The sequence below is a fragment of the Sturnira hondurensis genome, unplaced genomic scaffold (genome assembly GCF_014824575.4).
Source record: "Sturnira hondurensis isolate 20B ecotype Veracruz unplaced genomic scaffold, ASM1482457v3 Scaffold0022017, whole genome shotgun sequence".
Classification (NCBI taxonomy): Eukaryota; Metazoa; Chordata; class Mammalia; order Chiroptera; family Phyllostomidae; genus Sturnira; species Sturnira hondurensis.
In genome coordinates, this window is record NW_028094648.1 from 4,616,930 (window position 1) to 4,632,721 (window position 15,792).

Sequence of the window (15,792 nt, forward strand, 5' to 3'; positions counted from 1 at the left end):
CACCAATGTTCATTGCAGCACAATTTACAATAGCCAAGTCTTGGAAGCAACTTAGGTGCCCATCAGTTAATGAATGGATCCAAAAACTATGGCATATTTACACAATGGAATTCTATGTAGCAGAAAGAAAGAAAGAGCTCCTACACTTTACGACAGCATAGATGGAACTGGAAAGCATTATGCTGAGCGAAATAAGCCAGGCAGTGAAAGACAAATACCATATGATCTCACCTTTGACAGGAACCTAAACAACAAAACAAACAAGCAAGCAAAATATAACCAAAGACACTGAAATAGAGAACAGGCTGACCAAAGAAGAGAGGGGAGGGAATTTCAGGGGAAGAGGAGAAGGGTTTGCAGGAACAAGTATAAAGGACACATGGACAAAAATTGGGGGGGGGGGATGGTAATGGGAGGGAGGGAGGGAGCACTAGGGTGGGGGGTTGGCTGGGATGGGAGTAAAAGACAGAAAACTGTACTTGAACAACAATTAATTTTTTTTAAAGAAAAAAAATGAGGATTACATTGCTGTCCTGTGTTTTCATTGATAATTATTCTCCTGTAGTTAGCTAATAGCTAAGAAAGTTTTAAAAATATTTACTTTGGGGTTAAAGCAATAAATATACATTTATATAGCAACAATTATGGAAAATATTTCACATCTGAATTGATGGGATAATTCAATATGAAATAATTATTTCATTCAAAATGGTGTTTTACATTGAACTATTTTGTTTATGGTCAGAAAATATTTCATAACAATGAGGCACAGCACAATCTCTAACAAAAAGTTTTCAGAGAATGGGGACAGAGACAGATAATGGAGATAGCACAATTTTGTCAGAGAATCAAACCAAATCAACCACACAAAAGAATCAGAATAATAATCATAATTAAAATAATAACAAAAATATTTAAAAGACACTCTCTAAATAGTCTTTAAAAAAAAGTATAGCCCTGGCTGGTGTGGCTCAGTGGACTGAGTGCCAGCCTGTAAACCAAAGGGTTGCCAGTTTGGTCAGGCACATGCCTGGGTTGTAGGCCAGGTCCTCAGTTGGGGGTGTGCGAGAGGCAACCACACATTGATGTTTCTCCCCTTCTCTTTCTCCCTCCCTTCCTCTCTCTAGAAATAAATAAATAAAATCTTTTTTAAAAATTAAAATAATTTTAAAAACTTAAAAAGTATAAACACTTACTAGGTAAACCATACCCCTATCTATGTAGCCACAGGAGAGTTTGCTCGCTCAGCATACGTTTATTTTAGTGATGTGGTATTTTAAGTGGACACTTGATAACAATCAGTAAATGTTAGTTCTACCAGCTATTCTGCTCAGCCACCGTACAACCTTGTGAAAGTGACATAATTTCTCTGAATTTCATTTTCTCAAAAATTTAGTTGATTATATCTGCACTATTGACTTCTCAGGATTCTTGTGAGAAAAAAATTTTCACTGCAAAGTGTTCACAAAAATAAAGTAGTAGTTTAACTGCCTGAAAGGAGAAAAAAACCTAGAAAGCAAAATACATAGAAAATGTAAAATAAATCTAAATAATAACAGTATATGTAAATGTTAAATATTAACAATAAATATGGATGGTTTAACCCACTTATAAAAATTAAATCTACTATTATTTATTTCTCATCTATATGAACGAACCAATGATATGAATGCTTGGAATTTCTCTGTAGTGATTCCATTCTGAAACCTCTTCTATCAATATCTTAGCCAAACCAAGAGTAAACATCTATTTTTCAGGACTTCCGGCCAAGATGGAGACATAGGTGGAAACACTGTACATCCTCGCACAACCAAATTTAAGGACAACAAAGATTTAGAAACAAAAAGACAACCAGAACAGACAAAAAAACTGAACTGTACCAAAGTCCAACAACAAAGAACCATTCATCCAGATGGGTAAGAGGGGTGGAGTCTGCAGCCGGTGGAGAAAGGTCCTGGATGGAAGAGGTGGTGGTTAGCAGAAGTGGGTGTGGGAAAGAAATGAGTAAACCCCAGTGAGGTGTGCAGGGTGGTTGGCTGACCCTGGTTACACATTCTCGTGTAGATAAACCAGGCAAAAAACAAGCAGTGAGACAGACTGCGCAACCCAGGGCTCCAGCGACCGGAAATAAAACCTAAAAGCACTAGTTGAAAAAACTTTCGGGGGTTGAGGCTCCCAGAGAGGCTCCCAGTCTCACAGGAGAGTTCATTGCAGAGACCCACAGGGTCCTAGAATGTACACAAGCCCACTCACCTGGGAACCAGCACCAGAAGGGCCCAATTTGCTTGCTTGGAAGCAGCAGAGGGGACTGAAATCCAAGAGAGAGCAGATCAAGCACCGTTGTTCTCTCTCTGACACTGCCCCCACATACAGCGTCACAACCCAGCAACTGGGTTGCCCCACCCTGGTGAACACCTAAGGCTCCGCCCCTCATATGTAACAGGTGCGAACAGACCAAAACATTATGGCTCAAAGAGAAGAACAAATCAAAGCCCCAGAGCCAAAACTTCTAAGCAACCAAGAGATAGCCAACCTATTGGATGCACAGTTCAAAATACTGGTGATCAGGATGCTCACAGAACTGGTTGATTATAGTCACAAATTAGATGAAAAAACAAAGGCTACACTAAGTGAAATGAAGCAAAATGCACAGGGAACCAATAGTGATGGAAAGGAAACTGGGTCTCAAGTCAAGGGAGTGGACCAGAAGGAAGAAAGAAACAACCAAACAGAAAAGAAGGAAGAAACGAGAATTCAAAAAAATGAGGAGAGGCTTAGGAACCTCCAAGTCATCTTTAAACATTCCAACATCCAAATTATAGGGGTACCAGAAGGGGAAGAGGAACAGCCAAAAGTGGAAAACTTATTTGAACAAATAATAAAGGAGAACTTCCCCAGTCTGGCAAAGGAAATGGACTTCCAGGAAGACCAGGAAGCTCAGAGTCCCAAAGAAGTTGGACCAAAGAAGGAACACACCAAGGTACATCATAATTACATTAGCCAAGATGAAAATGAAGGAGAGAATCCTAGAAGCAGCAAGAGATAAGGGGACAGTCACCTACAAAGGAGTTCCCATCAGACTGTCAGTGGATTTCTCAAAAGAGAACTTACAGGCAAGAAGGGGCTGGAAAGAAATATTCCAAGTCATGAAATCCAAAGACCTACAGCCAAGATTGCTCTATCCAGCAAAGCTTTCATTTAGAATGGAAGGGCAGATAAAGTGCTTCTCAGATAAGGTCAAGTTCAAGGAGTTCATCATCACCAAGCCCTTATTATATGAAATNCAACCCAGCCTCCCAGACACAGAGGGATAGTTTCTGACTACAAATCCTTTGAGGGTAAAAGGCACAGCCAATAAGTAGCATAAATGGTAGGTAGAAGATAGAGAGGGGGAGGGCAAGAATAGTATGGAAAATATAGAATCTAAAGAACTTGTGACACCTTTAAGGGGGGGGACATGAACTAAAGGGGGGGAATGTGGGGGTAGTGGGTGTGTAGGGTGGAGGAGGATGAAGAGGGGGAAATGGGACAACTGTAATGGCATAACTAATAAAGTGAATTATATTTTTAAAAGAGTAAATATCTATTTTTCAAAAGATACCAGTTTTGTACATTGTATGTGCATACATGTGCACAGAAACATATTTTTTAATAGAGGACATTTTCTTCAAGTGTCACTAATTATTGTACTTGAATTAGAGTCGGGGGGAGTGGAATACATTGACCTGGAGCTTCACAAAAACTATGATGTGGGATTGTCAATGCAGAATCCCAAGTCCCATAAAGGTTCATACCTAGTATGTAACACCCAGCATTTAGCAAACAAGTAAAACACTGAAAATAGAAGAGTTCTCAGGCTTCTCCCTTCCCCATCTCATTTCTTAATCACTTTCCCTATTTTCTTTTTCCCCAAAGAACTGTCATTAGAAAAGGGCTTTATGACAAAGAGAAAGGACAGGAACCTTCTCAAAAACCCCAAGTTAGGCTTTCACAGCAAATGCCCCCAAATGATTTTGTTCCATTCAGCTGGGCTGGTCCACTAAAGTCTGGAAGAATGGTACTGTAACTATGGCCTTACCGTTTCCTTACAAACTCACGGGGAACAGGATCTGCAAAAATGAAAAGTAAATGTAAAAATTAGCTTTGATAAGAATCAAAGATATATAAAGATAGTATCACAAATCAATAGAGAAAGGAGCTAGGGAAAAAGTACTATGGGCGAATGGCCGAGTTAAAGGTGGCACGTTACCGAAAGAGACCGTACTTCATAAGCCACAGTTGAGGAGTTAAATATTTTTCTAAGTTGAATTAAAGCAAAAATAATAGAATATCTACCTAATCACTGGATTTTAATCTGAGTTGAAGGTGACAAAAGACAGAAGAGCCCTGGCTGTTGTGGCTCAGTGGCACATGCCTGAGTTGCAGGTCAGGGCCTGGGGACCTGCTAGAGGCAACCAGTGGGTGTTTGTCTCACACATCAATGTTGCTCTCACTCTCTTTCTCCCTCCCCTCTCCCATCTCTGAAAATATATAAATGAAAGCTTTTTTTAAAAGGCAGAGGAAAATATTAATAGATTAAAATATTTAAAACTACAACTTCTGATGTCAAAAATTAAAACTTGAAGAGTTTAAGAATTTGGAGAAATATTTGGCAGCAAGTATGATAAAGGCTATCAGTCTTAATATTTGAAGAATGTAAAAGTATAGATGAATAAGAAAACCACTAAGGTAGATGTTAACAATTAAATGAACAAAGGATAGAATTGAATTCACGTATAAAGACATATAAAGGGCTAATAAACATAAAGTTCAAACTTGCTCGTAATCAAAACAGTGCAAATAAAAATTAGGTATTTTTTAAACTATCAAACTAGCAGAAACTTTTTTTTTGCAAAGATAATGATGCTGAAAGGATAATGAGAGGCAAGTACTCTTGGTACTGTGGATGGAAATTTAAATTAGTATACTTCATTAAAAAATAAACAGCCCTGGCTGGTGTAGCTCAGTGGATTGAGTGTGGGCCTGAGAACCACACGATCTCGGTTCGGTTCCCAGTCGGGGCACATGCCTGCGTTGCAGGCCAGTTCCCAGCGGGGGACTTGAGAGGCAACCATACATTGATTAAAGACTAAACTAAGACTAAACTGACTCAGACCTAAGGAAAAGGTGAGAGTTGCCAACAAAAATGCCCCTGATGTCCATCCTTGCTGGCATCCATGAAACACTCACACTTGTTCTGTGGGTTTTTCATGTGTGATTCCCACAGGTGGCTTCCAGCTTTATCTGTACAGGTCAGAGAGTCAGGATAACACTGAATCAGTCCTTAAACATCCTCTGCAAATACTAATGACATGAATCCATAATGCTCCTTCCTATTGCCCAACCTCCCACAGGTTGAACTTTCTCTGTGCATTTCAGAAACACATTTTAAATGTTATATCAGCTCTTAAGTGGCCATTGTTAGCTAATGTTCCAAGAAAAGCAGTAATACGATGATTTCCACATTTGTCTGTACATTAGAATCGCCTGAAGGATCTTAAATAAAAATTGCCGGTCTCAGGCCAAACCCTCAGCCCATTTAATCTGACCTCTGAGGGTGTGACAGGGGCACTAGCAATTTTTGAAGAAGACAAGTTTGAGGACTACTTCAATACTGTTTAATGGCTAGGACACGAGCTCTGGAATCAGACTGCCTAGAACAAAATCCTGGCTCTAACCTCTGATCTCACAAGTTTACCCAAGCTCTCTGTACCTTACTTTCTTCATGTTCTTACCTCAAAAGGTTGTTGTGTGAAAAGTAAACAAGATAATATATGTAAAGCACTCTGCCTAGTGCCCAAAACATAGCACATACATGATAACTGGTAGCTTTCATTAATCCTAAAAATTCAGCAATTAAGGTTTTGTATAAATTCCTGTGAATTAAAAAAAGTGTTTAAGCCCTGGTAGCTCAGTGGATTGAGTGCAGGCCTGAGAACCAAAGGATTGTGGTTCGATTCCCAGTCGGGGCACAGGCCTGGGTTGCAGGCCAGTTCTCAGCAGGGGACACTTGAGAGGCAACCATACATTGATATTTCTCTCCCTCTCTCCTTCCCTTCCCTTCTAAAGATAAATAAATAAATCTTTAAATAAATAAATAAAATAAAATAAAAAAGTGTTTAACAATTAAGTATAACTGGAGCTTCCAGACAAGGTGGAGGCAGAGGGAGACACACTTCCCCTCCTCATGCACCATAAAAAGAATTACAATCAGATCTCAAAACCCCACCCAGAACTGTCAGCAAATCGAGCTTATGGAAGTCCAACATCCAAAGATTTAAAGAGGCCACATTCGTCCAGATGGGTGGGAGGTGGAGTCAAGAGATGGGAGGAGAGATGGTGTGGTGGGGACTAGAGGCAGCCCTGTCCAAGCTCAGGGTCCTGGAACATTCCTGTGTGGGGGATAAAAATCAGGAGGGATTACTCCAGGAGTGAGTGATCCCAGCCCCTGGCCAGCCCACAGGGTTCCAGCACCAGGGAGATAAACTACCAGTACCTCTGGCTCTAAATACCGGTGGGGGTTGGAGGGCAGACGAAACTGCTGGATTTTCGCAGCTTAAAGGGCCTGCATGGACTTAGAACACATGCAAACCCCAGGGCAGCAGCTGGAGGGTCACCAAGTGCATACAGAAAGTGGGTGAAGTGACTAGAAACAGGGCAAATGCCAAGACAACTTCTGGAGGCCAGACAACAGCTTGTCTCCTCTCTCTGGCCTGCCCCCCAACAAGCAGAGCTGCGGAGCAGTGAGGTGAGTTGCCAAGAACTGGCAATTACCTAAGGCTCCACCTCACACAATTTACAGGTACCTTTGCTACATAGGCCACACTAGTAAGACAGGGAGTAGAAGCAGCTCTACTCAATACTCAGAAACTAACACAGGGAGATTGCTGAATTGAGGAGGCAAGGAAATACGACCCAAATGAAAGAATAGAACAAAACCCTAGAAAAAGAAATAAATGAAATGGAGATAGCCAACCTATCAGATGCAGAGTTTAAAACTGGTAAGAAGGATTCTCAGATAACTCACTGAGTACAACAAAAAAAAATGAAGAAATGAAGGTTATACAAAGTGAAATATAGAAAACTATACAGGGAACCAACAGTGAAGGGAAGGAAGCCAGGATTCCAATGATTTGGAACAAAAGGAAGAAACAAGAATTCAAAAAACAAAACAAAAACAAGGATAGGCCTAGGAACCTCTGGGACAACTTTAAATATACCAACATCTGAATCATAAGAATGCCAGGAGGAGAAGAGGAAGAACGAGGAATTGAATACTTATTTGAAAAAATAATGAAAGAAAACCTCCCCATTTGGCAACAGAAATAGTCATACAAGTCCAGGAAGCACAGAGAGTCCCAAGTAAGTTGGACTCATAGAGGACCATACCAAGACACATCATAATGAAAATGCAAAATGTTAAAGATAAAGAAACTTAAAAGCAGCAAGAAAAAAGTGAATAGTTATCTACAAAGGAGTTTCCATAAGATTATCAGATGATTTCTCAAAAGAAACTTTGCAGGCAAGAAGGGACTGGCAAAAAGTAAAGTGATGAAAAGTAAGGATCTACAACCAAGATTACTCTATCCAGCAAAGTTATCATTTATAATAAAAGGGCAGATAAAGTGCTTCCCAGATAAGGTCAAGTTCAAGGAGTTCATCATCACCCAGCCCTTATTATATAAAGGGACTTATTAAGAAAGAGAAGATCAGCTCTGGTTGGTGTAGCTCAGAGGACCGAGCTCGGGCCTGCGAACCACACGATCGCGGTTTGATTCCCAGTCAGGGCACATGCCTGGGTTGCAGGCCAGTTCCCAGTAGGGGACTCACAAGAAGCAACCATACATTGATATTTCTCTCCTTCTCTCCTTCCCTTCCTCTCTAAAGAGAAATAAATAAAATATTTAAAGAAGATCAAAATATGAACAGTTAAATGACAACAAACTCATGGCTATTAACAACTGAACCTAAAACAAAACAAAAATAAAAACAAACTAAGCAATCAACTAGAACAGGAACAGAATCACAGAAATGGAGATCACATGAAGGGTTATCAGTGGGGGAATGGGACAGGGAGAGAGGGGGAAAAGGTACAGAGACTAAGTAGCATAGATGGTAGGTAGAAAATAGACAGGGGGAGGGCAAGAATAGTATAGGAAATGTAGAAGCCAAAGAACTTATATATGTATGACCCATGGAAATGAACTAAAAGGGTGGGGGGGGGATGTGGGGGGGAGGGGGAGTGTAGGGTGGAGTGGAATAAAGGGGGGGAAATGGGACAACTGTAACAGCATAATCAATAAAAATATTTTTTAAAAAGTTTAAGTAATTGTTAAGGACACATTTACTACTAAGGGTTCTAACTATGAAAATCAGTATTAGTGAAATGACAACTTCATTGTGAACATGTACTCATATGTAGTTTTATACCTTCCCCTCATTTCTAAAAAGATTTGAGGTCACTTACATAAGCACATATACTACAATAGAATATCTGTTTTAAGATGAAAAATTTAAGGACAGAAGTAGAAAAATAGTGGAAGGAGAAGAGAAAGGAAAATAAAATTAAACAAAGAAAGAATGTGTAAAAGCCCAGTACAGTTGCAACTGAGCATTCTACCATTGGAAGCAAAACATACCAACTTTTTCTACTTCTAGAAAGAAGTTTCTCTTGTGAAGTCTCACTGGTGTTATACAGACAAAAAATAATCAGACAATAATAGAAAATGAAATGATTTTATTTTCTTATTTTTTCCTTCTTCAAACTTTTGCTGTGTTTTTTTTTATATAAGATTTTATTTATTTATCTTTAGAGGGGAAGGAGAGAAATATCAATGTATGGTTGCCTCTCATGAGTCCCCTGCTGGGAACTGGCCTGCAACCCAGGCATGTGCCCTGACTGGGAATCGAACTGTGGATTGTGTGGTTCGCAGGCCCATGCTCAATCCACCAAGCTACACCAGCCAGGACTACTCTTACTGTGTTTCATGAAACCAAGTTAAATTAAGAAAAAAAGAATGTTTCCAGTAAAGTGCCACAAATGACTGAATATAAGGCAAAATTCTTCTAAATATTATTCCTCAGAAAAGATGAGGTCACCTTACGTAGAAGTTTTTACAAGAAACCCATCTATGAAGCACTTTCCCAATTAATTGATTTTCCCACAAAATACTGGTCAAGGGGAATGTGTTTGCCTCAAACAACTTCAATAAATGCTAGAATGGAAAACGTACAGAGCTGATATTGTTCTGATGTTGGAGAAAAGCTTTCAGGTTTTTTATTATTAAGGTATTAGCTGAGGTTTTGCAATAGATGGCCTTTGTTATGTTGAGGTACTTTCCTACCGGTTTTACTGAGTGATTCAATTGCAAGTGGATGTTGTATCTAATCAAATGCCTTTTATGCATCTATTGATAAAAGCATATAATTTTTATCCTTTATTTTGTTAATATGGTGTATTGCCTTGATCAATTTGTATATGGTGAACCATCTTCATGCCCCTGGAATGAACCCCACTTGATCATGATGGATTATGTTTTTAATGTACTGTTATATTCGATTTGCTAGTATTTTGTTTCGGATTTTTGCATCTGTATTCATCAGAGATATTAGGCTGTAGCTTTTTGTGTGTGTGTGTGTTCTATCACGCCCTTTAAATGTTTGTGTTTTATTCAATAAGCACATAAACCACATTGCTCATGTTGCCCTCTGGAGCTAGCGAGTGGGATGATCAGGTCTGCGCTCCAAACCATGGGATGGAGAGGGCTGCCATCTGCTGGGAGAAAGCTGCATTCAGACACCATCCGCTCCTGATGGTGCTGAGGCTCTCCTACCCAGGGAGACCCACGTGTAAAATAAAGCATTTTGTAACATTACATGAGTGAATATCAAAGTATAGCTATTCTCCACCTTGCCCTCTACTCTGCCTCCTAGGAGTCCACACTTCAGCTGCTCAGCCTCTAGTCCTTGTGCCCAATGGGGTGCCAGTAATCTACAAGCACCTCTCGGGACAGGTCTGAAGGGCACAGAGGAGTGAGGAATTGAGGCAAGCGGGAGCTTGAGAGAAATAGAAAGGTTATTAGGGAGGAGTTGCTGTGCTAGTGACAGGGACTTGGGAAGAAAACATCCTAAGAACATTTTAGCAGGTTTTGCTCTTTTAGGTGGTATAATTTCTTCGAAAATACTTCAGTAAGACCTACAGTACCTTTCCAGGTATTTTGAAGTAAAATTCATGTTTGTTTTAGGTGTACCTTTATTTGAAGACCAGTGTTAAAGCAGTCCAGTTCTCTATCGGGACTGACTATGTAAACAAACATTGAGATGCTCATTGATACTATATATTAAGCTCTATGGTCTTAATAAAGATACTATATATTAAGCTCTATGGTCTTAATTAAGCTCCCTAGCACTGTGCTCCCAAGGGCGAAGCTCAGGGTCAGGTGGGCAAGAAACGGGAGAATGTGGGGAAGGATTTTGCTTGAGGACGAGAAGGCAGCGGCAGTAAGAGGGCAAGCCCTTCCTTCTGACTACACAACAGCAAAAATGTGTGCTTCTACACAACCTAAAGCTCGAAGATATCACACCTCCAAGTAACTATCAAGGTGCTCTCGCACCCCTAAGTCTGATTTCCTTTGTGATTTCCTTTTATAATTTCAAATCCCATTTTCATGTTCATTCACCTGGTGAAGAGGGCACGGGTAGGCACCAGGAACTGGATGTGTAAGTCACACCACACACCAGGATAAATTCCAAATGGATCAAAGATCTAAACGTTTCTTAAAAAGTTGATAAAAGAAAACACATGGGTGAATTCCTGTGTAACCTAAAAGTAGAAAAAAGCCTTTCTAATGATGACTCAGTACAGAAGCCATGAAAGAAATGATTGATAAATTGAACCATAAAATGTTCTTAGGCAAACAAAAAGATAAGCAAAGACAAACAGACCACCGGCAAAGCAAAACAAATGCCATACATATCCCAGACAAAGGGCTAATCTCCCTGGATACAAGGGGGAAATCTAGCAAGTCAAGGAAAGTAGGCAAAAGGCATGAAAAAATGTATAACAAAAATGACACTTAATAACACTCATACAATAAGATAATTACAAATGAAAACTTAATTGGCATACTACTTGTTTTTCATGTATTGGATTTTCAAAAAGCCAAAAGTTCGAACACACTCCAGTAGTGAGGCTACAGAGAAATAAAAGCTTCCACTGCCAGTGGGCACACCAAGTGCATCAGCTCCCATGTACAAAGTTGTTTGTCTGTTCTCATCATCTGTTCTTCAAGTGCAGACAAGAATTCACAAGAATGGTAGAGGGAGAGGCAAGGGAGTTCAGGATGTTTGCAAGGGAGTGATTCTATTGGTGCAACGGGGACTGTAAAGTGAGTGAGGAGGGACAGAAAGACATGAGGTAGTGATACGTAAGGAAAGGCATCAGTTAGTTAGAACTCCCTTTGAGGCTGAAGAATTGATGGAGGGGGTACAAGGAAGAGTGAGTGAGGTGGAAAGATGGGACACGTTTAGAGATTAGAGTGCTTAAAATAGAGATTTTAGAAATGGTACAACAGTGGACATCATCAAAGACCAGGGCCGTCCGTGCCCAACATGGAGTGACGTACAAGATCATTTGAAGTGAGTAGGTCAAAGAACTGAGAGGACAAGTGGACCATCCATGTGGACACGGACATCTCTGTACAGGCTGACAGGCTTGGTGATGGAGAGAAAGGCAGTAAACTAGAACCAGTTGAATGGAGTGGAGGGGAAAGAAGCCTAACTAGGTGGGTTGAGGAGGGAATGATAGATGATAAAATGTAGTCAGTGATTAGACAACTCTTCCAACAACTTTTTTCAGTGAAGGGAAGAGAAAAATAGAGGGAGCAGGAGGGGTCTGAAAAAGACATGGGGATCAAGGGTTATTTCAAGATGGAAGACCCTGGAGTATAAATGTATACTCATGGGACTGACTGATTAGAAAGGGAGAAATTGATGCCATAGGAAACAGAAAAAATAACTGTGGCAACTTCCTCAGGAGATAAGAGTGGAATCCATAGCACAAGTCCAGGATATTTCTTTTCACAGAAGGAGGCACCATTCTTCCCTGCGATATGAAAAAATACAGAAGCCATGGGTGCCGATTCAGGAATAGATCAGTGTTGACAAAATAAGGCACTTTGTGACTGACTGCTTCTATTTCCTCAGTAAAGTGTGAGGTAATATCCTCAGCTGTTTGGGGTCAAAGGTGTGAGGATGGAGGGGTGAGAACTAACTAGGTGAATACAGTGGGCCTACTGGGCAGTACCAAGGACCAACTGAGATTAGTGGTCATGAACCTGAAATAAAAGCACTCAGTATGATTGTGGGATTCTATACAGCAGCTGGTTGTATAAACAGAAGGTGGGTAGTTGGGTTTCACCAGGGTTGAGGTGTTGTTACGAGAAGTGTGGTGGTAGATCACTTCAGTAACTGGACAGACCATAAAATCAAGACTGATGAAGAGGAGTCGAGGAAAATATAAGATTTTTAAAACATGGTCAACTGAGGGGTTGGAAGTCCACTGTGGACAAAACTTATGAGTTGGGTTATCACTGAAAGGTTAGAAGTGAGCGGGAGTGGTCAGAATAAAAGATGTTCATATCCAAGTCCCATTAGCCCTATTGTCCCCATGAACTTGGTGAGGACTGAGTATACAGTAAGCACTTAGTTAAATGTACCCTTTTAATACTCACTCAAGGAGTGTTTTGTTACTACCACTTTAACAGTATAATAGCATTTCTTGAGTATCACCATGAGATGATCAAACACTGACAAAAATATCTTTCCTTCAATGATCCTCCCTTTAGCCAGGGAGAAAGATAACAATGAAATGCAAAACCTTAAGTACCATAACAGAGGTATAAAGTGGCAACCCAGAGGAATGCAATAACTAACTGTAGAGAAAAATTAAGAAGGGCTTCCAAAAGAAGTGACAATGGATAATCAGTGAAAAAGCCAGGAGGCCATCAGGTGGAGGGAGGAGAGAGCGAAGACATTCAGTCTCTCTCATCACTACAGTCTCAATTTCCCATCAGACTCCCTTCAGGTCCAAAAAGAGGTGACTGCAAGGCAGCAGGTAAACAACACTAGAGCAATCTTCCTTTAAAACAAAGAGAGCATGCAAACCTTCACATTAGGACACCAAGGTTTAGGTGGGACTGGTTGCTCAGTGCTTTGGAGGGGCCCCAACACCTACCTTTCGGAGAAGACCAGGGAACCCATGGCGGGAATCTGATCCCGAGAGAAGGAGAGATCATCAAGGCGGGGCTGGGAAGCAGCTCACCTTCGTGGGACTTGTGGGCCTCGCGGGGAGCTTGGGGCCTACGAGGCTTACGGGGCTTACGGGGCGCGTGGAACTTGTGGAGTTCACCCGGTGCACTTGGCTCCTGAGGCTTGCAGGGTGCATGGATCTCATAGGGCTCGTAGGGCTCATAGTACTCGCAGGATTCCTGGGGTTCGTGGAACTCCCTGGGCGCACGGGGCTTGTAGGATTCGTAGACTTCACAGGATTCATAGGATCCGTTGCGTTCATGGGGCCCCTGAAGAGCATGGGGAGCGTAGGGCTCATAGTGTTTGTGGGGTTCAGAAAGTGGATATGGCTTATAGCGTTTGTGGGGCTCGGAGATCTCTTTGCACTCCTCTCGATGGCCTTTTTTGCGGGCTTCCTCGGATACCTGCAGCTCTTCCCGCTCCTCAGGCTCCGTGGGCTCATCCTGAAGGTTGGGAATCCTGTGTACTAAGGGCGCTTGGAGAACTTTCAAAGAAGCAGTATCTGTCGTATCATGCCCATCTAACAGCTGGAATGAACCCGGAAACTCTCGGCTCTCCATGTGGGTCCGGGGAGCTCCGCTGCACCGGGCGCTGGGACTAGCTGGGTCGCTGATGGCCATGGGCACTATGGGAGGAAGATGAGGAGCCGCCCCGCACCGGACCCTAGCCCACCCCTACCCAACACAGAGGCTGCTGGACTCGCTGTGTCCCCGCCCACTCCCCCCCCCCCCGTGTTCCCCGGTTGCCCAGGCGACGCGATGAGCTCCAGGGGCCCACAAGCCAGCTCCCCCAGTGGGTCAAATGGCGTCGGAGACACGTGTCCGTGGACAGTTGGATCGTACTACTGACCAGCTGTTGGCGTGCGTCGAGGGCGAGTACTTTCGTTTGTTCTCTCGGTTGCTGAGGCCCTGGTGCAGAACGTCCAGACTAGTCACAGCGCCACTCAGCACAGCCAGGTCTCTGTTCGGTTTCATGACACAGATTCTCCATAGGCTTTCGTCCCCTAATCTTACTCGGAAGGGACGCCGAGATTGGCGGTCCAGGCCACCATTATCCCTCTGGATTCCGCAATGCCTTCCGAACCGGTGTTCTGACTTGGTAGACCTCCAATTATGACACTCCAAACTGTTTACAGTAAATCCCAAGCTTTGCATCATAAGGTGCCCCGTGAGTGATCTAGTCTCCGTCTCTCTCTCCAGGCTACTGTGGGCTGTTGTGCTCTTTCTGGCTACATTCCAGCCTTCCTGGTCCTCTCTAAGATGTCAAGCAATTTCCTGTTTCAGCTTCTTCCTGAACCTGGAGCCCACTTCTCCCCTTGTTCACATGCCAGCTCTTTTTTATCCTTTGGGGCTCAGCCTAAATATCCACTTACTCAGATCTTTCGGAACCCATAGGAATTTTTTAAAGGTTCCCACCATTATTTTCTATCTCAAATCCTTGTTTCTACCCAATTTTAAATTATTTTTCTGCTTTAAAAAATTTTGTGTTGGCTTCCCCAGCCGGAATGTAAACACCTTGACATTTTCCGTCCTGGTAGCTGGTGTATATATGCCCAGTGCTGGGCACAGTGAATGACTGCGAATACTTGTCATTTCTAGTGTGTTTTCCCCCCTAGCATCCCTTCACTTTTCTTCTAAAAGTTGAACCCCTTCTTTCTTCGGGGGAATTTCTTCCAGATGGCTTGAGGGGGCTAATGCGGCCCCCTCCCTGGTCTGGGCAAAATGACCAGAGGGATTGGTTAAAGCATGAACATGTGACCCTGGCAGAGCCAATCAGTGCCCCTCTCTGAGATCTGCTGGAGGGAGGCCTTAAAAGGAGGGGGTCCATCTTATTCTGGGATCATGAGCTCTATATGACTGCTGTAGGCTTGGTGTTGACAGCAGTCCCTTGGCGAGGGAATCTGAGAATGAAGCCAAGTAGAGATTAGCAGGGCCAAGTGATGGAGAGAAAGCCTTGTTAACTCTGAACCCCTGAATCCACCCATGGCCATGCCCAGGTTCCCCAGTATGATAAACCCCCCAAAAATCTAACTTGAATTTCCATCATTTTTAGCTAAAAGAGTTCTGACACATTTTGGGGCATATAGTTGAATAATGAATTTATGCTCAATAATGAATTTATGCTCAATAATGAATTTATTCATTTAGGCTCCTAAATGAATAAATAAAAATATAGAGCTACTCTTAGTGCACTTACTGAACTTAAATTTTCTGAGCTTGGAAGGCTGGCAAGAGATGCCAGTTTGCGGTAAGTTCTCCAAAGTAATGAACGCCACCCCCAAGAGGCCTGTTGGGAAGACCTCTTCTCTCATAGGCTCTTTGCAACACTCTGACCTGTCTTGGCTGAGGGCCATTTCCATTAGAAACCCTGGGATATGTACCTCCCTTGACAGCCTGAGAGCATCTCAAGTCTTTGCTTTAATCATCCCCAGCATCAAGCCGTGAC

The 15,792-nt window shown here is 42.1% G+C and overlaps 1 protein-coding gene across 1 annotated transcript in view; it reads right to left on the minus strand.

The window, feature by feature from the left end:
- The window catches only part of SPMAP2L (sperm microtubule associated protein 2 like), a 45,238-nt gene extending 31,271 nt beyond the window's left edge, over positions 1-13,967 (minus strand). Inside the window, exons 1-2 of the mRNA XM_037034117.1 lie at positions 13,274-13,967; positions 12,375-12,507 (exon numbers count right to left, since the gene is read on the minus strand). Coding sequence (XP_036890012.1) covers positions 12,375-12,507; positions 13,274-13,967 — 827 coding nt within the window. The remainder of the gene's footprint in view (positions 1-12,374; positions 12,508-13,273) is intronic.
- Positions 13,968-15,792: the final 1,825 nt, after the last annotated feature.